At 36.4% G+C, this 26542-nt stretch overlaps 1 protein-coding gene and 1 long non-coding RNA gene across 3 annotated transcripts in view; both read left to right on the top strand.

The window, feature by feature from the left end:
- Nucleotides 1–26542, top strand: part of XRN1 (5'-3' exoribonuclease 1) — a 120905-nt gene that overhangs the window by 41808 nt on the left and 52555 nt on the right. For both annotated transcript variants that reach the window (XM_058730101.1, XM_058730100.1), the window contains exons 17-21: nt 322–442; nt 539–637; nt 4313–4416; nt 7546–7677; nt 23493–23655. In XM_058730101.1, coding sequence (XP_058586084.1) covers nt 322–442; nt 539–637; nt 4313–4416; nt 7546–7677; nt 23493–23655 — 619 coding nt within the window. The remainder of the gene's footprint in view (nt 1–321; nt 443–538; nt 638–4312; nt 4417–7545; nt 7678–23492; nt 23656–26542) is intronic.
- LOC131511949 (uncharacterized) lies at nt 9269–13734 on the top strand. Its single transcript, XR_009261835.1, has 2 exons — nt 9269–9684; nt 9917–13734. It is a non-coding gene; the product is annotated as an uncharacterized LOC131511949 (long non-coding RNA).

Raw genomic sequence — 26542 nt, 5'->3', positions numbered from 1 at the left:
GGTTTTAGAACATGGAAGATATGGAGATTTGTAATGTGCTTAATATGTCCCTTTGCTTCTAAATTAAATATATACATAAATATATATATGTTTTAATGGGGGAAACTTCCATTCAGTAATCTATAGGCATATTTAGGTCTAGATCAATAATAACAAAGAACCTGGGTTGTTCTGCTGTATATTTTCTTTGTCTTAAAAGACAAATTGTCATTCCCTTGCTTAAAAGCAAGGATGACTCTTGCAAAAAATTCTAGGGAATACTGAAAAACTGTGATTGCTTGTAATTTGTATGAATGTTAAATGCCTTGATTTATTTTCTAGGTATAAAATAATATCATTAGATGCTTGGCGTGTAGACATAAGCAAGAACAAAATAACCAGGGTTGACCAGAAGGCATTATATTTCTGTGGATTTCCTACTCTGAAACACATCAAACACAAAGTCAGTGGCTGTTTAGTTCAGAATTTTTTCACCTTATTGAATGTAAAGTGATTATGGAGAAAGAATTAAATTTAAATTCTCTGAATTCTTTTAAAGTTTTTTTTGAAGAAAAATGGGGTTCAAGTATTCCAACAAAGTAGTCGTGGAGAAAACATGATGTTAGAAATCTTACTGAGTGCAGAATCAGATGAACTTGTAAGTATTTTCTTTATTGTATATTATTAGGTGCTTATTATGCATAAAACTGTTCTAGCTTCAGAGTGTTTATCAAAGAGGTATAACATGTAGTAACTCCAAAAGTTCATAGTAAATAAAGAAACCTTTACCCAGATTTTAAAGAACACATGTAATTGTGATCTAATGAGCAAAGAATGCTCTACAAATTTTGAAAAGGAGATAAGCTGTGTGAGTTAAGTACAGGTTTGTAGATGAGACTAGGCTTGAGCTGAGTGCTATGAGAAAGATTGCCACAGAGCGAAGAAAAGGAGGGGAAGGGTATTCCAGTTGAAAGGAATAACTTAAGCTGGAAATTGTGGTCAAAAATAAATATGTGATACATTATCATATTTTTTTTTTACCTTTTTGTATGTCTGAAATTTTTCTTCATACTTTTTCCTTTTTTAGAATAAATGTGATATATTTGAGGAGAAGAACTAGGTAAACCTGACTGAAGCAGAGGACTTGTGTTGGGAAATAATATAATATAAGGTTGAAAAAAACAGATTGAAGCCAGATTATGGAGGACCTTGAATACTAGGCTAAAAGGAGTTTGGACTTTCCCCCCCCCCCCCCATAACTGTTATCTTGAAATCATATTCTCATAAGGATTAATTTGGTGACAATATAATAGACTAAACTGCACAAAAGAGAAATGGAAGAAACAAAAAAGCCTGAAAGTTCAGAGGTTGTGGTTACGGAAGCGTTAGGTGTTAAGGACAAAAACTGTGGAAACAGTAATAGATCTGGATGAACAAGACTAATAAAATTGACAAGTTTCATCATTTGTTCATATAACATAGGGGATGAAAAGAGGAAGAAAATACTAAATACGACTCTCAGATATCCAGCCTAATTAACTAGAAAATAATTGCTGTTTTCCAAATAAAGAAGTTAAAGTGGGAAGTCTCTGGTTTGAGGGGATTAATGATAAATAATGATGAAATTTTAAAGCAATGCTAGGACATTTAACTGGAGCTGCCCTGCCAATCTTTCTCAGTAAGAGTTCTATTAAGAGATCTAAGACTGGATGCCCTAAGTCATCCATTTGAATGTGGTAGATTAACTTATCTTCTGTACATTTAGAGTGGGATTAGCTGTGTACCGTTCTTGGGAGAATTGAGAAAATAGTCAAATTATGTTTTGTGTTCTGTGGTTCAGGTGAAAAAAACCTCAGCCCAGAAAGGCTGCAATTTAATACCTGAAGCTGGAGCTTGGAGGGAGATAAGGATATAAGGTCATCAGCAAGGAGATGATGGCTCTGGCCTTGGAGCTCATTTTCCTGAAGAAAATAGACTCTGAGGGTTTAAGATGTGAGCTTTAAGAAATACCCATAGTTATAAAGGGTGGAAAAGGGACCAGTGAAAACGATAATAACATACAGAGAGTTGAGAGAGAATGACTTCCAAGTTAAGTAATATCACAGAAATATGGAGTAGATACTACATACAGTGCAAGAAGAATAAAACAAGGTCTGTGAATTTGTCCTTCAGGCACCATTATTGGCCTTTGAGGATTTCATTCCAGTAGATTTCATTCCTAACTTCTAATCCGGGGACTAGGTAGGTGGAAATTAGACATAGCAGGTATTAGGCCCTCAGTTAAGATTATCATTGAAAGAGGTCTAGAAACATAACTGTAGGTAGAGAACAGACAGTTTAACAAGCTAAATCCATGTTAAAAGAAGAGAGGTAGAGCTATGGAGAAAGGAGGTCTTAAAGATAGTGTAGAGGGAAGGGATGTTTATGATAAGAAGACCCCATGTGAGATATTAAGGAGTCTCATCTTGGCCTTAAGTGAAAGGATTAACCTGAGAAACTGACACCTTTTCCCTTGAAGACTAAAGGGGAGAAGTGGGAGAATGAAAACAGAAATAGATGTATAGAGGAGAAAAGGATAATTATGGGATCCTAATTTTAATGTTGAAACTTGTTTTATTTATCAGAAACCATTGTTTTGTTTTATATGTTGACATTAAGAAATGTCTGAATATAATTAAAAGTTAATGCAGAAGTCTAAAACTGGTCATCTCTAATTGTTAAACATTTGCTAATAATAATTAAGCATAATAAACAGAAAAGAACTGAATGAAAATTTGTAGTTAAACTTCATTTTCTACCAAAAAGTTGTTTAATAATCATAATAATAATTATAATATTTCCTTTTAAACCTAGAATTTTACCTAGCATATTTTTTCATACAGAGTATTTACATAGCATTTTATAGTTTATAAAGGCTTTTGTGTATGTTATTTTATCACCAAATAAGCATTGTGAGGTAGATATTATTTCTTATTCTCACAGAAGAAAACTGTGTCTCAGTGGGGTTTAAATGATTTGCCTAAGATTCTATAGCTGGAAAGAGGTGGAACGCAAATTTGGACCAATGATTCCTAATTTTAAGTCTAGGGTTCTTATTTCATTATACCAACTACAGACTGAAATGAAATCAGATTTCTTAGATTCTATTATCTGATTATATGGTATGAAACAATGAATAATAGCCCTTTTCTCATTTCTGCTGCCTTTTCACTTTTCTGTTTCCATGAGAAAATCATGGAATTATACATGATATTATTATCATGAGAATAATAGAATCATAGAATTTTACAACTATATAGAATTTTGTAAAGCATCTGTTCCAACTCATTACTTTTACAAATTAAGAAACTTAAATGGATATTAGAAAAGGGACCATTAGCAGACCTAAGAACCTAGGTTTCTTGCTAAACATTATTTCTAGTAATGTTGGCCATTATTATGGACAGTAATACATTATAGGTCAGTGCTCTTCTGTTTAATTTCACTGAAACCTATTTTCTCACCAAGTAATTTCATTCAGGATTAAAATTAAAATTTACTAGTAACTACCATTGCTGTTGAGAAAATGAGAAGGAGATGAGCTTCCTGGTGTCCTAATGTTTATACTGCAGAAAAGTACTTTAAGTTGGTCATAGTGCCTCTCTAACAAGAAGAGATTGGTAGAGGGGAAGATAAACTTGGTCACCTTTAACGGATTCATACTAAAATAAAAGGTAAAGAAAGGCACATGGTTAAAAACAACTTAAAAATATATTTTAAAATAAAAGGAAAAAAAACTAAACAGAAATCATAGAAATGTACTAGAAAGAAAAAAAGTAGTTAGCAATAAAGGTACAACTTAGAGAAGACAAATTAAGAGAACTAATGGGAGCCGCCTGGGTGGCTCAGTCGGCTAAGTGTCCAACTTTGGCTCAGGTCATGATCTCGCGGTTTGTGAGTTCGAGCCCTGCGTCGGGCTCTGTGCTGACAGCTCAGAGCCTGGAGCCTGTTTCAGGTTCTATGTCTCCCTCTCTCTCTGCCCCTCCCCCACTCACGCTCCTCTCTGTCTCCCAATAATAAATAAACATTTAAAAAAAATTTTTTTAAAAAGAGAACTAACTGAATTCAAGTAGATGGAAAAGTTGAAAAGAGCAGGAAAGGTTGAAAAGAGCATAGGGAATAAATGACACAAGTGAGTAAATGGTATTTGATACCTGTTTTAATTATTAAGGTGAGTCTATTGATTTTAAAGATAGTTATAAATGCAAGCTAGTTTTTAATTATTTAATTTTGCCTTTGTAAAATTTTCTCCTGGACCTGAAACATGAGTGAACTTTTCTGCTTTTACTTTAAGAGTATAGAAAATATAGCTTCTTCAGTGCTTGGAAAATCTGTCTTTGTTAATTGGCCTCATCTTGAAGAAGCTAGAGTTGTTGGTGTATCAGACGGAGAAACTAAGTAAGTAAGATTTGACGTATACATTGTAGATTTATATTTGTTTTGCTTACTTGATGGCTTTTATTGATCCTTTTTAAAACTGATATAATTATTATAAAAATATTTACACTCTAGTGAAATTAGTCTTCTCATCACATCACTCGATGTTTAACCACAATACATCCCTGAGATATTTTAGATGCATTTATTATTTGTTCTCTTTTGCTTTCTTTTCCTTTTAATAACTTAAAAGTTCTATATCCTAATTTTTGCTAGCAGTTATTATATTATTTAGTGAATGTATTTCTCTGACAAGAATCAATAGCGTATATAACCTTACTTTTACCATGCCTCTCCCAGGTTTTATTTAAATAATAACATTAATTTTTAAAAATACAGGTCATCTATTTAAGGAGTAATTTCTTATTTTACTCGAGTTCTCAATCATTGTGTCAGTGATTATTTAGTTATTCTTTTATCATTGTTTATCTTTATTTCACATAAATTTGATCTGATTGATGTTAGTTTTCATGCATCTAGAACTTTCAAAAGTAACTTTTTTTCAGAGAAAATTTTACATTTTCTGAGTTACACATATCCAAAAGATCGTTTTTGTTTTCCTCATACTTAGGTTTAGAATTGTGGAGGCCCAATCCTTTTTCCCTTAGTTTTCTGCAAACCTACTTCAGTTGTGTTCTGTCATATAATTTTGTTGATGAGAGGTCAATGCCAGTGTGAATTTTTTTCCTCTGTAGGTATCTGCTTTTATTGAGGATATAAGAAATCTTGAGTATTCTTTTAATCCTCAGAATTCAGTTCCCCTACCTTTCTGATATAGTCCAGTTTATCACTTTTTTCTTTTACCTATCATGCTTTTAGTCAGAACTCCTTACCTAGCTCTAGGTCTGAGAGATTTTCTCCTATATTTTCTTGAAAAAGTTTTGCTTACTCGATAATTTTACCACATCCTTTTACGTTTAAGTATATGATCTACTGTGAATTAAGTTTTATATTTGGTATGAGGTTTAGGTCAAAGTTCATATATTTGTCTATGAATGAATGTTCTTTTTTCTTCTTCTTCTTCTTTCATGAAGATAGGAGTGTTCCATTTATATGGAAGCATATGGAAAGTGCCATATACTTTTTATTTTGCTTCCCAGATTTTATTTCAAGTTAGTTAACATACAGTGTAGTATTGGTTTCAGGAGTAGAATTTAATGATTCAGCACTGACATGTAACACCCAGTGCTCATCCCAACAAGTGCCCTCCTTAATGCTCATCACCCATTTAGCCCATTCCCCCTCCTACCCACCTCCCCTCCAGCAGTCCTCAGTTTGTTCTTTTTAGTTAACAGTCTCTTATGGTTTGCCTCCCTCTGTTTTTTCATCTTATTTTTTTACTCCTTCTCTTCCCCTACAAAAGGTTTATTTGAACAAATTATACCTGAGAACTTCCCTAATCTGGGGAAGGAAACAGGCATTCAGGTCCAAGAAACACAGAGAACTCCCCTTTTCAAAATCAACAAAAACAGGTCCTATCAGTAGTGAAACTTGGAAAATACAAAGATAAAGAGAGAATTCTGAAAGCAGCTAGGACAAAAGGTCCTTAACCTACAAGTGTAGATACATAAGGTTAGCAGCAGACCTCTCCACAGAAATAGGAATGAAGAGTCAGTTGCTCCAGCACCATTTGTTGAAAAGATGGCCTTCCTCCATTACATTGCCTTTCCACCTTTGTCAAAAATCAGTTGAGTACATTTGTGTGGGTCTACTTCTGAGTTTTCCATTTTGTTCCATTTATCTGTATGTCTGTTTTTATCCCAGTACCACACTGTCTTGTTTCTGTAGCTCTTTAGTAAGTCTGACCTTGGGTAAAAATCTCACAAATTATATATAGGATCTGTATGCTGAAGAAAGCAAAACACTGATGAAAGAAATCAAAGATTGAAATAAATGGAGATCCATTTGGATCAGAAAACAGAACATAGTAAAGATAACAAATCTCCCCAAATTAATTTATAGGTTTAGAGCAATTCCTATCAAAATCTCTTCCAGATTTTGATAGATACAGAACAGTATATTCTAAAATTTTTATGGAAAGGCAAAGAACAAAAATATCTAAAATAACTGAGAAAAATAAAAATAATACAGAAGGGGGATGCCTGGGTGGCTCAGTAGCTTAAGTGTCTGACTCTTGATTTTAGCTCAAACCATGATCTCACAGTTCATGGGTTTGAGCCCCATGTTGGGCTCTGTGCTGACAGCTCAGAGCCTCCTTGGGATTCTCTCTCCCTCTCTCTATCAAAATAAATAAATAAACATTTTAAAAAATAAAGCAGAAGGAATCACTCTGCTTAAATTATTTTGGAGCAGCTGTAAATGATACTATGTTTTAAATGTCACTTTCCCAAGGTAATATCTAGAAATACGACTGATTTCTGTATGTTGATTTTATATCCTGGGATCTGGCTAAACTAACTTCCTTGCCTCTTTACTTGAAGAGTCCAGGTCAGTTATTTTGTAGAATTCTGAATGTACTTGATTGTCTTTTCATAGTGTCATTTAAGTTGGTCCTCCATCCCATATATTTCCTGTTAACTGATAGTTAAGTATAGTGGTTTGATCAGAATCAAGTTAAGCTTTTTAGTAAAAATACTTTATTGCATTTGAGAGTATTTTTTAATTCTATAAAAATTTCTATTTTATTAAGTATTTTTATTTTTATGTTTTTTCATGTTTATTTTTGAGAGAGATCATGAGTTGGGGAGGGGTAGAGAGAGGGAGACACAGAATCCAAAGCAGGTTCTAGGCTCTGAGCTATCCACACAAAGCCTGACACAGCTCAAACTCACGAACTGCGAGATCATGACCTAAGCCGAAATCAGAGACTCAACTGAATGAGCCACCCAGGTGACTCTGTGTTTAGTCTTTTTTTTAAGAGAAAGAGTAATAATTCTTATATTTTGATTGAAAATTTTTACAAGTCCATGTCCTGAAATTTATATTACAGTTTAAAAAAAAGGAGGCTTGGTTTTTTGCTATTATAACCATGTAGAAACCTTTTCACTTTGAAGACTCGTACTACTAGAACACTATATTAAACCACAAATTTGGGGGTAATACATTTTAATTTTATTTTAATCTTTTAAGATTTTACTTGGAAGAACCTCCAGGAACACAGAAGCTTTATTTAGGAAGAACTGCCCCACCATCTAAAGTGGTCCATCTTGGAGACAAAGAACAATCTAACTGGACAAAAGAAGTACAAGGAATTTCAGAATAGTGAGTGTCATAAAATATATTTAATGTCGTAAAAGTAGAATGTGATTTAATGCACTTGTCCTCTGACTTATTTTCTGCTTAACATAGTAATCACTCTGAATACTGACTACATCTTCATTTTATGTTCTAAAGAAAATAATGAGTTCTAGTTTAAAATAATACCTGGTTAGCAGCAGTTACAGCCTTGCCCAGTTTGTCACTAAAATACTTGATGATGTACAAAAGAAAAAAAGACAGAATCACATAATACTGGGAATAATAGTTAAGGTTGCCTGAACTTGAGAGTTATTTTTACTAATCATAAGGCCATTGAATTTTTTGGCCATATGTAGTAATGAAAATAAGAAGGAAAATTGTCCTTTTTACATCACCCTTACTCTCTGCTCACTCTCCTACCTTTCCTACATCTAAGTCCCATATGCCCTGAATTTAGAAATGCAAGGTCTGGGGCGCCTGGGTGGCGCAGTCGGTTAAGCGTCCGACTTCAGCCAGGTCACGATCTCGCGGTCCGTGAGTTCGAGCCCCGCGTCAGGCTCTGGGCTGATGGCTCGGAGCCTGGAGCCTGTTTCCGATTCTGTGTCTCCCTCTCTCTCTGCCCCTCCCCCGTTCATGCTATGTCTCTCTCTGTCCCAAAAATAAAAAAAAATAAAAAAAATTAAAAAAAAACGTTGAAAAAAAAACAGAAGCTTTATTTAGGAAGAACTGCCCCACCATCTAAAGTGGTCCATCTTGGAGACAAAGAACAATCTAACTGGACAAAAGAAGTACAAGGAATTTCAGAATAGTGAGTGTCATAAAATATATTTAATGTCGTAAAAGTAGAATGTGATTTAATGCACTTGTCCTCTGACTTATTTTCTGCTTAACATAGTAATCACTCTGAATACTGACTACATCTTCATTTTATGTTCTAAAGAAAATAATGAGTTCTAGTTTAAAATAATACCTGGTTAGCAGCAGTTACAGCCTTGCCCAGTTTGTCACTAAAATACTTGATGATGTACAAAAGAAAAAAAGACAGAATCACATAATACTGGGAATAATAGTTAAGGTTGCCTGAACTTGAGAGTTATTTTTACTAATCATAAGGCCATTGAATTTTTTGGCCATATGTAGTAATGAAAATAAGAAGGAAAATTGTCCTTTTTACATCACCCTTACTCTCTGCTCACTCTCCTACCTTTCCTACATCTAAGTCCCATATGCCCTGAATTTAGAAATGCAAGGTCTGGGGCGCCTGGGTGGCGCAGTCGGTTAAGCGTCCGACTTCAGCCAGGTCACGATCTCGCGGTCCGTGAGTTCGAGCCCCGCGTCAGGCTCTGGGCTGATGGCTCGGAGCCTGGAGCCTGTTTCCGATTCTGTGTCTCCCTCTCTCTCTGCCCCTCCCCCGTTCATGCTATGTCTCTCTCTGTCCCAAAAATAAAAAAAAATAAAAAAAATTAAAAAAAAACGTTGAAAAAAAAACAGAAGCTTTATTTAGGAAGAACTGCCCCACCATCTAAAGTGGTCCATCTTGGAGACAAAGAACAATCTAACTGGACAAAAGTACAAGGAATTTCAGAATAGTGAGTGTCATAAAATATATTTAATGTCGTAAAAGTAGAATGTGATTTAATGCACTTGTCCTCTGACTTATTTTCTGCTTAACATAGTAATCACTCTGAATACTGACTACATCTTCATTTTATGTTCTAAAGAAAATAATGAGTTCTAGTTTAAAATAATACCTGGTTAGCAGCAGTTACAGCCTTGCCCAGTTTGTCACTAAAATACTTGATGATGTACAAAAGAAAAAAAGACAGAATCACATAATACTGGGAATAATAGTTAAGGTTGCCTGAACTTGAGAGTTATTTTTACTAATCATAAGGCCATTGAATTTTTTGGCCATATGTAGTAATGAAAATAAGAAGGAAAATTGTCCTTTTTACATCACCCTTACTCTCTGCTCACTCTCCTACCTTTCCTACATCTAAGTCCCATATGCCCTGAATTTAGAAATGCAAGGTCTGGGGCGCCTGGGTGGCGCAGTCGGTTAAGCGTCCGACTTCAGCCAGGTCACGATCTCGCGGTCCGTGAGTTCGAGCCCCGCGTCAGGCTCTGGGCTGATGGCTCGGAGCCTGGAGCCTGTTTCCGATTCTGTGTCTCCCTCTCTCTCTGCCCCTCCCCCGTTCATGCTCTGTCTCCCTCTGTCTCAAAAATAAATAAAAAACGTTGAAAAAAAAAAAAGAAATGCAAGGTCTGTACCAACCAAATAACTAAGAAGCTGGCCCTCCTCCATGATCCTACCATAACAGTACTTCCCATTCTTCATCCAAATACTAGAATCCTCTAAACCAAAACAGAATAATAGAGGCTGGCAGTGGCACATGGAATGGTGTTATAAATGTATATCCATCACCCTTCCTATTAAAACTATAATAGCATTCACTGATAAATGGGGAATTTGAGGAGATGCCTCTTATACAATTTTGGAGCTAATAGGCCATAATATGCTTATTCAAAGATGCATAAACAGGAAAAATGTAAAAAGATTATAAAAAACCATCCCAGTGTCTATGTGCCAAATGTGGAAGCACCCAAATATATAAATCAATTAATCACAAACATAAAGAAACTCATCAATAGTAATACCATAATAGTAGGAGACTTCAACATCCCACCCACAGCAATGGACAGATCATCTAATCAAAAAATCAACAAGGAAACAATGACTTTGAATGACACATTGGATGGACCAGATGGACTTAACAGATATATTCAGAACATTTCATCCTAAAGCAGCAGAGTATACATTCTTCTCCAGTGCACTTGGAACATTCTCCAGAATAGACCATGTACTGGGACACAAATCAGCCCTAAGTAAGTTCAAAAAGATTGAGATCATACCATGCATATTTTCAGACCACAATGCTATGAAACTCGAAATCAACCACAAGAAAAAATTTGTAAAGGTAGCAAATACTTGGAGACTGAAGAACATCCTATTAAAGAATGTATGGGCTAACCAAGCAGTTAAAGAAGAAATTAAAAAGTGTATAGAAGTCAATGAAAATGATAGCACCACAACCCAAAACCTCTGGGACGCAGCAAAGGCGGTCATAAGAGGAAAGTATATAGCAATCCAGGCCTTCGTAAAGAAGGAAGAAAGATCTCAGATACACAACTTAACCTTACACCTTAAGGAGCTGGAAAAAGAACAGCAAATAAAACCCCAAACTAGCAGAAGACAGGAAAAAATAAAGATTAGAGCAGAAATTAATGCTATCGAAACCAAAAAAAACAGTAGAACAGATCAATGAAACCAGAAGCTGGTTCTTTGAAAGAATTAACAAAATTGATAAACCACTAGCCAGTTTGATCAAGAAGAAAAAGGAAAGGACCCAAATAAGTAAAATCAAGAATGAAAGAGGAGAAATCACAACCAATGCAACAGAAATAAAAACAATAATAAGAAAATATTATAAGCAATTATATGCCAATAAAATGGGCAGTCTGGAAAAATGGACAAATTCCTAGAAACATATACACTACCAAAACTGAAAGAGGAAGAAATAGAAAATTTGAACAGACTGATAACCAGTAAGGAAACTGAATTAGTAATAAAAAATCTGCCAAAAAAACGAGAGTCCAGGGCCAGATGGCTTTCCAGGGGAATTCTACCAAACATTTAAGGAAGAGTTAACACCTATTCTCTTGAAGCTGTTCCAAAAAATAGAAATGGAAGGAAAACTTCTAAACTCTTTCTATGAGGCCAGCATTACCTTGATTCCAAAACCAGACAGAGACCCCACTAAAAAGGAGAACTATAGACCAATTTCCCTGATGAACATGGATGCAAAAATCCTCAACAAGGTATTAGCCAACCAGATCCAACAATACATTAAAAAAATTATTCACCATGACCAAGTGGGATTTATACCTGTGATGCAGGGCTGGCTCAATATCCACAAAACAATCAGTGTGATTCATCACACCAATAAAAGAAAGGACAAGAACCATATGATCCTCTCAATAGATGCAGAGAAAGCATTTGACAAAATAGAGCAGCCTTTCTTGATGAAAACCATCAAGAAAGTAGGGATAGAAGGATCATACCTCAAGATGACAAAAAGCCATATATGAGTGATCCAATGCTAGTATCATCCTCATTGGGGAAAAACTGAGAGCTTTTCCCCTAAGGTCAGGAACAAGACAGGGATGTCCACTCTCGCCACTGTTATTCAACATAGTATGGGAAGTCTTAGCCTCTGCAATCTGACAACACAAAGAAATAAAAGGCATCCACATCGGCCAGGAGGAGGTCAAACTTTCACTCTTCACAGATGACATGATACTCTATACGGAATACCCAAAAGATTCCACCAAAAAACTGCTAGAACTTATTCATGAATTCAGCAAAGTTGCAGGATATAAAATCAATGCACAGAAATTGTTTGCATTCCTATACACCAACACTGAAGCAACACAAAGAGAAATCAAGGAATCGATCCCATTTACAGTTGCACAAAAAACCATAAGATACCTAGGAATAAATCTAACCAGAGAGGTGAAAAATCTATACATTGAAAACTATAGAAAGCTTATGAAAGAAATTGAAGAAGACACAAAGAAATGGAAAAAGATTCCATGCTCCTGGATAGGAAGAACAAGTATTGTTAAAATGTTGATACTACCCAAAGCAATCTACATATTCAACGCAATCCCTATCAAAGTAACACCAGCATTCTTCACAGAGCTAGAATAATCCTAAAATTTGTATGGAACCAGAAAAGACCCCGAATAGCCAAAGCAGTCTTGAAAAAGAAAACCAAAGCAGGAGGCATCACAATCCCAGACTTCAAGCTATACTACAAATCTGTAATCATCAAGACAGTATGGTACTGGCACAAGAACAGACACTCAGATCAATGAAATAGAATAGAGAACCCAGAAATGGACCCACAAACGTATGGCCAACTAATCTTTGACAAAGCAGGAAAGAATATCCAATGGAATAAAGACAGTCTCTTCAGCAAGTGATGCTGGGAAACTGGACGGCGACATGCAGAAGAATGAACATGGACCACTATCTTACACCATACACAAAAATAAACTCAAAGTGGATGAAAGACCTCAATGTAAGACAGGAAGCCATCAAAATCCTCGAGGAGAAAGCAGGCAAAAACCTCTTTGATCTTGGCCGCAGCAAGTTCTTACTCAACACATCTGCGGAGGCAAGGGAAACAAAAGCAAAAATGAACTACTGGGACCTCATCAAAATAAAAAGCTTCTGCACAGCTAAGGAAACAATCAGCAAAACTAAAAGGCAACTGACAGAATGGGAGAAGATATTTGCAAATGACATATCAGATAAAGGGTTAGTATCCAAAATCTACAAAGAACTTATCAAACTCAACACCCAAAACACAAAGAATCCAGTGAGGAAATGGGCAAAAGACATGAATAAACACTTCTCCAAAGAAGACATCCAGATGGCCGACTGACACATGAGAAAATGCTCAACATCACTCATCATCAGGGAAATACAAATCAAAACCACAATGAGATACCACCTCACACCTGTCAGAATGGCTAACATTAACAACTCAGGCAATTAACGATGTTGGTGAGGATGCAGAGAAAGAGCATCTCTTTTGCATTGTTGGTGGGAATGCAAGCTGGTACAGGCCACTCTGGAAAACAGTATGGAGGTTTCTCAAAAAACTAAAACCAGAACTACCCTACGACCCAGCAATTGCACTATTAGGCATTTATCCAAGGGATACAGGTGTGCTGTTTCAAAGGGACACATGCACCCCCATGTTTATAGCAGCACTATCAACAATAGCCAAAGTATGGAAAGAGCCCAAATGTCCATCGATGGATGAATGGAGAAAGAACATGTGGTATATATATATACAGTGGAGTGTTACTCGGCAATCAAAAAGAATGAAATCTTGCCATTTGCAACTACGTGGATGGAACTGGAGGGTATTATGCTAAGTGAAATTAGTCAGAGAAAGACAAAAATCATAGGACTTCACTCATATGAGGACTTTAAGAGACAAAACAGATGACCATAAGGGAAGGGAAACAAAAATAATATAAAAACAGGGAGGGGGACAAAACAAGAGACTCATAAATATGGAGAACAAACTGAGGGTTGCTGGAGGGGTTGTGGGAGGGGGAATGGGCTAAATGAGTAAAGGGCATTAAGGAATCTACTCCTGAAATTATTGCTTCACTATATACTAACTAATTTGGATGTAAATTTAAAAAATAAAAAATAAAGTTAAATTACAAACAAAACAAAACAAAAACATCCCAGTGTCAAAGAAGGAGATAGCTCTCAGGAGGTAGAGTGTATTTTTGCCTTCTCACAGTAATTAGATACTCCTGTCTTGGTTGATAATATACTGAATTTTGTTTTACAGTGCATAAATCACAATAATAAACTTATTTGTGTGATTACTTTAAGGACTTTTTCCCGAGATATTATGCTAAGGGTAGGGAACATATCTATTTTTTCATTACTATTCTCTTTCCTTGACTAATGCACTAGGCAGTCAATAAATGTTAGTTTGAATGAATAGAGATTGCTTTATTCAACTCCTTTGTTTGAAAAGAAAGTCATTCAAAATACTGTAAGAGTTTAGATATTTGTTTATGTACTCAACAATTATTTATTGATACCTACTAGGTATAGAAATTAGGAACTGCAGATACCATAGTGAATAAAATCACAGTCCCTATACTCATGAAACTTATGGCTCGCAGATGAAAGATAGACATTAATGTCTTGTGTAAATTTTTGATCAAACTGCAATTATGATAATTACTTTGAAGGAGTAGTACTCTGAGACTACATAATAGAGGAGTTTGACCTAGTAAGGAGACATTTGTCTTAGAGAAAACTTTCCTAAGGAAAATATTGATTAAACTAGTATCTGAATGTAGGAGGGTAAGAGTTAGGCAAAGAATGAAAAGGGAGTAGGTTTCAAGATGACGTAAAAGGTACATACAAAGTCCCTGTGCCAGGAGAAAAAGTAGCATATATAACATTAATGATAATGGCCAATGTGGCTGGATTGTTGGAATTAAGAAGGAACCCTAAATGAGGAAGATGAGGCAACAAACAAAAGAGAACGAGGCATTCTGAGAGGTGGGAGAACAGCCAGGAAAGTGTTATATCATGAAAATCAAAGAAAAAAGAGTGTTTCAAGAATAAGGGAGTAAGCCATGTCAGATGTTATAAAGAAGATAAAGTAAGACCTATTTTTTTTGGTTGTGGGGGAACCTGGGTGGCTCAGTTGGTTAATCATCCGACTTCAGCTCAGGCCATGATCTCACGTTTCCTGAGTTCGAGCCCTGCATTGGGCTCTCTGCTGTCAGCACGGAGCCTACTTCGGATCCTCTGTCTCCCTCACCCTGTGCCCCTTCTCCACTTGTTCTCTCTCTCTCAAAAATAAACAAATAAACTTTTTAAAACTCTTTTTATAAAACTTTTTTTTTAATTTATATTCAAATTAGTTAATGTACAGTGTAGTCTTGGCTTCAGGAGTAGAACCCACTGATTCATCTCTTACGTATGACACCCACTGCTCATCCTGAAAAGTGCCCCCTTAATGAAGTAAAAGCTATTTTGATTGAGCAGTGGGGCTGTAAGCCAGACTAGTATGGGTGAGGAATGATTGACAGTAACAGAAATGGAGATATAATAGGAGTCAATAAACACCTCCAAAAACTTTATTTGTGAAGTAAACCAAAAGCTCTTGACCCCTTGTTCTACCTGTTCTTCCCATATGGATGGACTTGATCTTCTGTGATGGCAGCAAAGAGCAGAAAGAACAATCAAGGCAACAGACTACTGAAGTTGATGGCAATTGGATACTGGTTCACACAAGAGAATAATTTTTAGTCCCTGCCAGTTCAGGATCTTTTGTTAACCAAGTAGGGTAGATAAGGCTATGTGGATTCATAGGCCCTTTGGTTTATCTACTCTGGTCACCATTTTCTTAGACTGCTTTTCTTTACTACCATATTCCTCCCTCATATCACCTCACATTTTGTCCCCTCCTCCCAAACATCCCAAAGTCTTCTATAATCTGTCTTCTAAGGTGAAATTCATAAGGCCACTCATACTCTGCTCTTGAGGGTTTACTTCACTTACTTGTAAGTTTGCACGTTATATCAGCATGAAAATCTCATGGCTCTAATGATTAGTAGTAACGTTTATACAGAGTATCCCTAAGACTTATACAACAAGAATATAGAACCTATCATTTATTTCAGTTATAGCTCCATGTATCCAAGACATGTTCTCCTAAGTTCAGTACATCCCTTTTTTGTGAACATAACACATGAAATACTTCCATGAGTACCAAAATACATGATTTCATTTTTAGAAACTTTCTAAGTACATATGACATGACTGAAACATTTCTGTATTTTTGTGTAACACATGTCCTTTCTAATGAAAACTACCATTGAGACATATCTGAAGAATGATATAGAATTGAGTGGACTTGGTTTTTGGTTGATTCAGAGAGATAGGATTATGTGTAAAAATAAATGAGAAGAGAGGTGCAATTCAAAAGAAAGAAAACAATTATATTTGATGATGGAAAAAGATAGGTTCTTAAAAAGGATAAAAGATAGCTCCTCTATTGTAACAGTGTAGTATACAACTATAGGTTGGTTTGTGTTTGGCATGGGGGCAGATGAGGAGCTCTCATTGGATGCCTACTGTTTTCTTGGTAAAGTAAATGTTGAATTCAGCTATTGAGGACAGAGGCAGGGAAAGGGAGGTTGGTCTTAAATTTGAGTAAAGTAGAAGAGGTTTGAAAATAGTCGGGGAAAATGGAAGAGTATCAGTTGATCAAAAAAACGTGGTTGAATTATAAGACAATATTGAGGGCCCATTTTGAAGTTCAGTGTCATAAATTTGTAATATAACAGTCCACCCTGTCTTTTGGTATTAGAGCTCAGTTGATCACTAACCGGCTTAGAAAAACCAGCCTTGGATTTTGCCAGATGGATACAATGAAAAGCCAAAGAGGCAAGGAAGTTTAGGATGTTAGTAGGAATATTACTGAAGTAGTGGACAATGGAATCTAAGTGGGATAGAAAGAGAAGTGAAGAAAGTAGAAGATTAATAGTTTGAAAGTAGAAGGATCAGTGGATTGGAGATCCCAAATTAAGATAATCATAAACAAAAGTAGTTGAACAAGCAAGTTGGATGGACAAGTTTTTAGACAACAAAATATTGGGATTAATGATTTTGGAGGTGAAACCATTATGGATGATGTCATGACCCAAGTCACAGCTGTGGGAGTAGATGGCTGAACTAGAATGGAAGAGAAGTTTATTGGAGATAGGGAGATTGTGAAACAGTGTCTGTGGTATTGGGTAGATTATTACGTAAACATTGAAGGCACTCTGGATAATGGTAGACATAAGGGTAGAATGGAAGAGTAGGGTAGTTTACTATGAAGGATGTCACAGTGGGAACACCAACCCTCTCTCCTAGTCCATACACAGTATGAAAACAAATAGCTACTACTACTGGAGAGAGATAACAGAGGGAACTGATGATACCTTCAGTTAAAGAGGTACATATTGAGGATATAATGGAGTGACGAGGATTAGGAATTGGAGAAGGACAGAAGACTGGAAGAAAAGAACAAGGACATTCTTTATGGAATGCTATGGAGAAGATGATGTACTTGGAAGATTTGCAGAAGAGTTCCAAAACCTTGTACCTCAAACAAGCAAGAGATGAATCAACAAAAAAAAAGTGGTGTTGGGGCGCCTGGGTGGCGCAGTCGGTTAAGCGTCCGACTTCAGCCAGGTCACGATCTCACGGTCCGTGAGTTCGAGCCCCGCGTCAGGCTCTGGGCTGATGGCTCGGAGCCTGGAGCCTGTTTCCGATTCTGTGTCTCCCTCTCTCTCTGCCCCTCCCCCGTTCATGCTCTGTCTCTCTCTGTCCCAAAAATAAATAAAAAACGTTGAAAAAAATTAAAAAAAAAAAAAAGTGGTGTTACCAAAGGATTGGTGATAAACAACAATTATTAATAAGTTATTAAAAATATAGAAGTAATTTTTAAGTACTATCATTTTACATAAGAGAAAGTTAAAAGATAGTTTTGTTGGGGCACCTGGGTGGCTCAGTCGGTTAAGCATCTGACTTCTGCTCAGGTCATGATCTCACATTTCGTGAGCTTAAACCCTGCATCAAGTGAACTCAAGCCCTGCTTCGGGTGAGTCCAAGCCCCTTTTCAGTCAGCGTGGAGCCTGTGTGGGATTCTGTCTCTCCCTCTCTCTCTGCCCCTTGCTCAATCACGCTCTCTCTCAATAAAAAAAAAAAAAAAAAAAAAAGATAGTTTTGTTTATAACTTAGAAGAGATATATTAAGTATTTTTAAAAATTTTAATGGCCCACTATCACTTACCTTAACCCTCAGGACCTGAACTAGAGAGACAAGCCCCAAAACATCTGGCTTTGAAAAACAACAAGGCTTGTATCCAGGAGAAACATAGAGCTGTAGGAAATGGAGATTCTCCTCTTTTTTTTTTTTTTTTTAATGTTTATTTTCGAGGGAAGGAAAGAATATGAGTGGGGAGGGACAGAGAGAGAGGGAGACACAGAATTTGAATCAGGCTCCAGGCTCTGAGCTGTCAGCACAGAGGCCAATGTGGGGCTCAAACCCATAAGCTGTGAGATCATGACCTGAGTCGAAGTCAGACGCTTAACCTACCTAGCCACCCAGGTGCTCCTGAGATTCTCCTCTTAAAGAGCTCATACACAGACTCACTTATCCCAGGACCCAGGTAGGGTAAAAGCAGCAGTTTGAAAATCTAGACCTAGATTTTCAATCTAGGGGATTGAAAAAAAAAATCTAGAATGTTTTTTAGGTGTTTATTTATTTTAGAGAGAGAGAGAACACAAGCAAGGGAGGGGCACAAAGAGAGAAAATTCATTTGCTAACAACCTTAAGGTAACTGTTGGAGGGACAAAGGCCTGTTGGGATTCTCTCTAGGGACTGAGGCATTGAATTGACAGGTGCCATTTTTACATTCTTCCTCTACCCTACTAGTACCAAAGCTAGCAGATGCCATTTTTGTATCTCCCTGTGTAGTAATACTAACACTAATACAATGTTGTATGTCAATTACACTTCAGTTAAAAAACAAAGGGACACGCCTGGGTGGCTCAATTGGTTAAGCCTCCAACTTTGGCTCAGGTCATGATCTCGCGGTTCATGAATTTGAGCCCTACGTCAGGCTCTGCGCTCACAGCTCAGAGCCTGGAGCCTGCTTCAGATTATGTGTCTCCCTCTCTCTCTCTGTGCCCCTCCCTTGCTTGTGTTCTCTCTCTCTCTAAAATAAATAAACACCTAAAAAACATTCTTTAAAAATAAAAAAAAATAGGGGTGCCTGGGTGGCTCAGTCGATTGAGTGACAGACTTCGGCTCAGGTCATGATCTCACGGTTTGTGAGTTCGAACCTCGCGTCGGGCTCTCTGCTGCCAGCTCAGAGCCTGGAGCCTGCTTCAGATTCTGTGTCTCCCTCTCTCTCTGACCCTCCCCCACTTATGCTCTGTCTCTCTCTGCCTCAGAAATAAATAAACATTAAAAAAAAATTAAAAAAAAAATAAAAATAATAATAAAAGAAAGAACACAGACTAGGGGTGCCTGGCTTGTTCAATGAGTAGAGCATGCAACTTTTAGATCTCAGGGTCATGAGTTCAAGCCCCACATTGGGGATAAAGTTTACTTAAAAATAAAAATTAAAAAAAAAAAATTCAGGTGTTAAAAAAATATATATGGACTACAAAACTGACCCAAAAGCAATAAAAGTGTAAAGTAAAAGGAAAATAGAAAGAAAATCTCCCTACCACTTGAAAATTTAAAGATATTGTTCTGAATTACTATTTGGGTTTTTTTTCTAATAGAAAGTTTTTATTGAAGTATATATACATACATAGAAAAGAATATATGCAAATCATAAGTGTATAAACTTGGTAAGTTTTCACATGCATGAACAGAATACAAGTCACAAAATAGAACCAACAGAAAAGTTGCCATAATCCCACAAAGTCCCTTAAACCCTCTTCCAGCCATTAACATTCACTTCTCTCTTCCAAATATAACCCTAGAGATTAGTTTTTCCTATTTTTGAACTTTGTATGAATCACACAGAATGTATTCTTTTTTAACCTGACCTCTTTGGCTCAATACTGTGATTCCCATATTCATCTGTGTTGTTATGTATCGTTTAGTTCGTTCATTTTCACTAATGATTAAATTATGTTGTATGAATATAGGATAATTTATTTCTCCATTCTATTGTAGACAGACAATTGAGTTGTTTCTGGTTTGGGGTTTTTGGTGAATATGCATTACTGTTAGGTACATATCTAAGAGTGGAATTATTGCTTCATAGGATAATGCTTAAGCTCAGCTTTAGTAGATAACACCAAAAAGACTTGTAAAGTGATTATATTGGGGCGCCTGGGTGGCTCATTCAGTTAAGTGTCCAACACTTGATTTCAGCTCAAGTCATGATCTCATGGTTTGTAGGATCAAGCTCCACACGGGGCTCTGTGCTATCAGTGCTGATAGCGCAGAGCCTGCTTGGGATCCTCTCTCTCCCTGCCCCTCCCCCTGCTCATGTCTATGCACACACTATCAAAATAAATAAATTTAAAAATAATTTTTTTTTAAGTGATTGTATTGGGGCACCTGGGTGGCTCAAACGCTGACTTCAGCTCCGGTCATGATCTAGCGGTTTGTGAGATCGAGCCCCGCGTCAGGCTCTGTGCTGACAGCTTGGAGCCTGGAGCCTGCTTCGGATTCTGTGTCTCCCTCTCTCTCTTTCCCTTCCCCACTCATGCTCTCTCTCGCTCTCTCTCTCTCTCTCTCTCTCTCTGTCTCTCTGTCTCTCAAAAATACAATAAACATTAAAAAAAATAAATAATAAAGTGATTGTATCAATTTACATTCTTCCAGCAATTTATAAGAATATCTTTTATCTGTGCCATCACCAATACTTATTAGTGTCTCTTCCATTTTAGCCATTCTAATACAGTGATATTTCATTTTGGTTTAATTTGCATTTCCTTGATGGCTGTTTCATATTTGCCAGCCATTTGAATGTGCTCTTTTGGGCAATGCTTGATCAGATTTTTTTTTTAATATGTATTTTATTTTTCAGAGAGAGAGAGAGAGAGAACACGAATGGGGGAGGGATAGAGAGAGAGAGAGGGACCGAGGATCTGAAGCAGGCTGTGTGCTGACAGCAGGTAGCCCAATGGCAGGGCTTGAACTCACAAACTTTGGGATCGTGACCTGACCCAAAGTTGGACGCTTAACCAACTGAGCCACCCAGGTGCCCCCTGTTCAGATATTTTGCCCTTTTTTGTGACTGATTTGATGACCTTTCTCATATTTGTAATTTTTGTTATAAATTTGTGGTATTATTCTCAATTTCAGGGAAAAGCCTTAAACGATTCACTGTTAAATATGATGGTTGCTGTAGAGGCTTTTTTTAATCAATATTCTTTATCCAATTAAGGAAATTTCCTTCTATTACTAGTTAGTTGAAAGTTTATATCATTAATTGATAGTGATTTTGTCAGTTTTTTTTTCCTGCATCTATCAAAATGATCATATGATTTTTAAAATTGTAATCTGGTGAATTACATTGATTGAATTTTTGTTTAATTTTTTTTAATGTTTATTTTTTAAAAGAGACAATGTGAACCAGGAGAGGGACAGAGAGAGAGTGGAAGGCACAGAATCTGAAGCAGGCTCCAGGCTCTGAGCTGTTGGCACAGAGCCCAAAGTGGGGCTTGAACCCACGGGCTGTGAAATCATGACCTGAGCTGAAGTCAGACTCTTAACTGACTGAGCCACCCAGGCACCCCAGTGTTGATTGAATATAAAATACAAATCTACCCCACGGGGTGCCTGGATGGCTCAGTCGGTTGGGCAACCGATTTTGGCTCAGGTCATGGTCTCACAGTTCGTGAGTTCAAGCCCTACACCAAGCTCTGTGCTGACAGCTCAGAGCCTAGAGCCTGTTTCATATTCTGTGTTTCCCTCTCTCTCTGCTTCTCCCCAACTCACGCTCTGTCTCTGTCTCTCTCTCAAAAATAAACATTAAAAAAATAAATAAAAAAAATACAAATCTACCCCTCAATTCGTGGAGTAAATCCCCTTAGACTATGATGTATTATCTGTTTTATATGTAACTGGATTCGATTTGTTACATTATGTTTAGGATTTTTGCATTTACTTTCATGAGAGAGATAGGTAGATAATTTTCCTTTCTTGTGATATACTTGTCCTATTGGTAGCAAGATTACTGGCTAAATAACTTTTAAGTGAAGTAGTAGGAAAAAAAATCCCACTGAATTTTTAGAAAATGGTAGTAGAATGCTACATTTCAAAAATTTGTTGGAAAACTTTTTTAAGATGGCGTGGCTTATTTCAGACCAGCCCTACCACCATTGAGAAGTGTAAGCTGCTATGAAAAAAACATATATACAATAATGTTATCCAACTATATACTATTTATACTTATATATCATATGATATATATATTTATATAAAAACACAAAGATAAAAATTTAAATTATGATACTGTGAACTCAGTATATGGCCTGAATAGTAATATAGGCATACTAAAAATTGAATCTGTGAGCTAAAAGATAAAGCTGAGCGATTTCTTCAACATACAGTACAAAAGCATGAAGAGATGAAAAAATATATAGTCAGAATTTCTTTTTTTTTTTTAATATTTTTCTAATAGGAGTTCTAGAAATAGGAAATGGAAAGGAGATAGGAAAATATCCTTGGATGGAGAATGATTGTATCATCAGATCAAAGGTCAGCAAATTTTTTCTGTAAAGGCCAGAGAGTAAATATTTTAGGCTTTCTAGACCTTACAGCGTTTGTCACAACTACTCACCTATGCTGTTGTAACACAAAAGCTATCATAGACAGTAAATAAATGGATGACTATGTTTCAGTAAAATTTTACTTACAAGAACTGGAGGCAGTCTGGATTTGGCTCATGACTATAGTTTGCCAACCTCTACTTTAGATTGAAAAGCCCACTGAATGCCCCTGTCAACCTCCTTCTCTCTTTCTAGATCCACCTGTCCTGGTAAATGGAACACATATAGCATGTGGCCTTTTGTGTCTAACTTCTTACACTCAGCATATTTTTAAAATTTGTAGCATGTATCAGTACTTCTTTCTTTTTATGGCCAGATATTTTGTTGTATGGATATACCACCTTTTGCTAGTCATCTGTTGGAGGACATTTGGATTCTTGCTACATTTTTGCTATAGTGAGTAATGCTGCTATGCATTCATTTATAAATATTTATTTGAGTATCTTTCCAGTCCTTTGTGTATTTACCTAGAAATGGAATTGCTAGACTTTTTAAAGAACTGTCAAACTGTTTCACAGTGGCTGTACCATTTTACATTCCCACAGCAATGTGCATGTGTTCCACTTTCTCCATATCCTTTCCAACACTTGCTGTTTTCACTTTTTTTTTCTTATCCCCTTCTAGTGATTATGAAATACAAGAATTTCTTACACATCTTAATTGAGTTCTTATTTAATCAGACAGCTATTGGGAGAGGTATCCGTAGACTAAAAAAACTAATGCAAAAAATCTTAAGTTAGGTACTCAGAACTGCTAGCATATTTATTTAAAAAAATTTTAAGCACTTGATAATGAGTTAGTAGTTTTACTAACATCCTAGAATACATACACAATCATTCATATCTACATTTCTTTTTCATACTTTCTTTTAGCTACCTAAGAAGAAAAGGAATAATAATAAATGAAACATCTGCAGTTGTGTATGTTCAGTTACTCACAGGTCGTAAATACCAAATAAATCAAAATGGTGAAGTTCGTCTTGAGAAACAGTGGTCAAAACAAGTTCTTCCTTTTGTTTATCAAACTATTGTCAAGGTAAGTCTCCATCAGTTCTCAACTGTATCTTAATGTACATTATTTCACACTGTATAAAGAAAAGAGTGTATCATATTAATATTTATTTGTAAATAGATTAATGCAGCAGTGTAAAGTAGAAATTTTTTTTTAATATTTGAATTTTATGTTAATCCAAGTTAGTTAACATATAGTGTAATAATGATTTCAGGAGTAGAATTTAGTGATTCATCACTTACATGTAATACCTAGTGCTCATCCCAACAGGTGCCCTCCATAATGCCCATTCCCCCACCCTAAACCCCTCCAGAAACTCTCATTTCATTTTCTGTATTTAAGAGTCTCTTATTGTTTGCCTCCCTCTCTCTTTTTATCTTATTTTTCTTTCTCTTCCCCTATGTTCATATGTTTTGTTTCTTAAATTCCACATATGAGTGAAATAATATATTTGTCTTTCTCTTCTTTGTGACTTGTTAGCATAATACCCTCTAGTTCCATCCACATTGTTGCAAATGGCAAGATTTCATTCTTTGTGATCACTCAGTAATATTCCATTGTATATATATATATACCACATCTTCTTTATCCATTCCTCAGTTGATGGACATTTGGGCTCTTTCCATTATTTGGGTATTGTTGATAGTGCTGCTATAAACATTGGGTGCCTGTGCCACTTTAAATCAACATTTTTGTATCCTTTGTATAAATACCTAGTGCAATTGCTAGGTCATAGGGTAGTTTTGTTTTTAATTTTTTTGAGGAACCTCCATACTGGAAAACAGTATGGAGATTATTATTTAATATAATTTGAAAAAAACTATAGTTTTTTTACTTAGGTATAATTGACATGTAACATTATATTGGCTTCAGGTGTACTATAGGATTGAATATATGTATACATTGCCAAATGATCACCAATATAAGTCTAGTTACCATCTGTCATTATAAAGTTTTTGTAATAAAGTTACAAAAATTTTTTTCTCATGAGAACTTTTAAGATGTACTATTTTAGCAACTTTCAAGTTTTGCAGTGCATTATTATTGACATAGTCACTATGCTGTACTTTACATCACTATGATTTATTTATTTTATAACTCTTAGTTTTTAACTTATAAACCCCTTTACCCATTTCACCCATCCCCCTAAAACCCCTTCCCTCTGGCAGCCACCAGTTGTTTCTCTGTATCTGTTAGTTGTGTTGCATTTTGGGTTTTTTTGTTTGTTTGTTTGTTTTTTGTTTTTTTGTTTTGTTTCTTTCATATATCTGCACAAGTTTATTGGTTGAATAGATATTTCTGGAGTGTCCATTATGTGGCAGATACAATACTGTCTGCTTCAAATACAAAGATAAACAGTATCTAGTCCCCTCCTATAAGCTAAGGTTCCTCAGTGCCATGACTTTTGACTTTTTGGGCCAATACTTCTTTGGGGTTTTTGTTGTTGTTGTTGTTGTTTTTTAATATGAAATTTATTGTCAAATTGGTTTCCATACAACACCCAGTACTCATCCCAACAGGTGCCCTCCTCAATGCCCATCAACCACTTTCTCCTCCCTCCCACCCCCCATCAACCCTCAGTTTATTCTCAGTTTTTGTTTTGTTTTTTAGAGTCCATATTAAGTGAAGTCATATTGTACTTGTCTTTCTCTGACTTCTTTCATCTTGCATAATACCCTCATGGTCCATCCATGTTGTTGCAAATAGCAAGACTTTCATTCTTTTTTATGGCTGAGTAGTATTCCTGTATGTGTGTGTGTGTGTGTGTGTGTGTGTGTGTGTGTGTGTGTGTGTATGTGTAGAGAAAGACCACATATATACATGGGGGTGGGGTGTGCCTGCCAGCTTTAGCAGGGCTGTAAGGCATACCTGCCAGTGCTTCTGTTCCCAGAAAAAGTCCCAACAGGCCCCTGCCCCTCTTGCAGACACTTTAAGGTTAGCAGATGAATCATTTCCCCATATGGTCTAGGTGCTTTCAAATTGCCATTTTGACTGTGGGTCTCAGGGCAAGTAGATCTGTACACAAGCCTTTTAAAAGCAGAATCTCAGGGGCGCCTGGGTGGCGCAGTCGGTTAAGCGGCCGACTTCAGCCAGGTCACGATCTCGCGGTCCGTGAGTTCGAGCCCCGCGTCGGGCTCTGTGCTGACAGCTCGGAGCCTGGAGCCTGTTTCCAATTCTGTGTCTCCCTCTCTCTGCCCCTCCCCCGTTCATGCTCTGTCTCTCTCTGTCCCAAAAATAAATAAAAAAAAAAAAAAAAAAAAAAAAAAAAAAAAAAAATAAAAGCAGAATCTCATTTCCCTATAGCCGTTTGAGTCTCCCGTACATAAGCCACATTGGTTTGCAAGCCAGACATTTTGGGGGCCTATTTCTCTAGTGTAGTTCCCAAGAGTTGGGGTACCTCCTCAGGAAGATAGGGCACCTCCTCAGGAAGAAGCTCCATATTTGTGAGATCACTCCTGATTGTGGGTCTCCACATCAGGGCTGGGGTTTTTGGCAACAGTATGTCTCTGCCTCTCGTATCCTTATTGATGTGTACATTTTATCTTTTGTTGTGGAGGAGCTGGGCTAGTTTTCAGGTCTTTCTCAGAAGGAACTAATTGTTCTAGATGTAGCTGAAGATTTGCTCTGTCCATAGGAGGAGATGAGTTCAGGATCTTCCTATGCTGCCATCTTGAACTGCCTCAAAAACTATAGTCTTTATAGGATTATTTTATGCTCAGTCACTCATTCTGTGTATGATTAAGGAGCTTGTCTTATTTATTTACTTATTTATTTATTAAACTTCATCTCTAATGAAAAATCCTAGCATTAGCTTAACACAGTTTTAAATTAAAAAAATTTTTATTCTCCAAAAAGTGTTTGCCTCAAATAAATTAATGGGGGGGAAAAAGGGCATTTGGTTTTGTGTTTG

The sequence above is a fragment of the Neofelis nebulosa genome, chromosome 5, assembly GCF_028018385.1.
Source record: "Neofelis nebulosa isolate mNeoNeb1 chromosome 5, mNeoNeb1.pri, whole genome shotgun sequence".
In the NCBI taxonomy this organism is placed as follows: Eukaryota; Metazoa; Chordata; class Mammalia; order Carnivora; family Felidae; genus Neofelis; species Neofelis nebulosa.
Note: the sequence above shows the minus strand (reverse complement) of the source record. Positions and strands in the feature narration are given on the sequence as shown.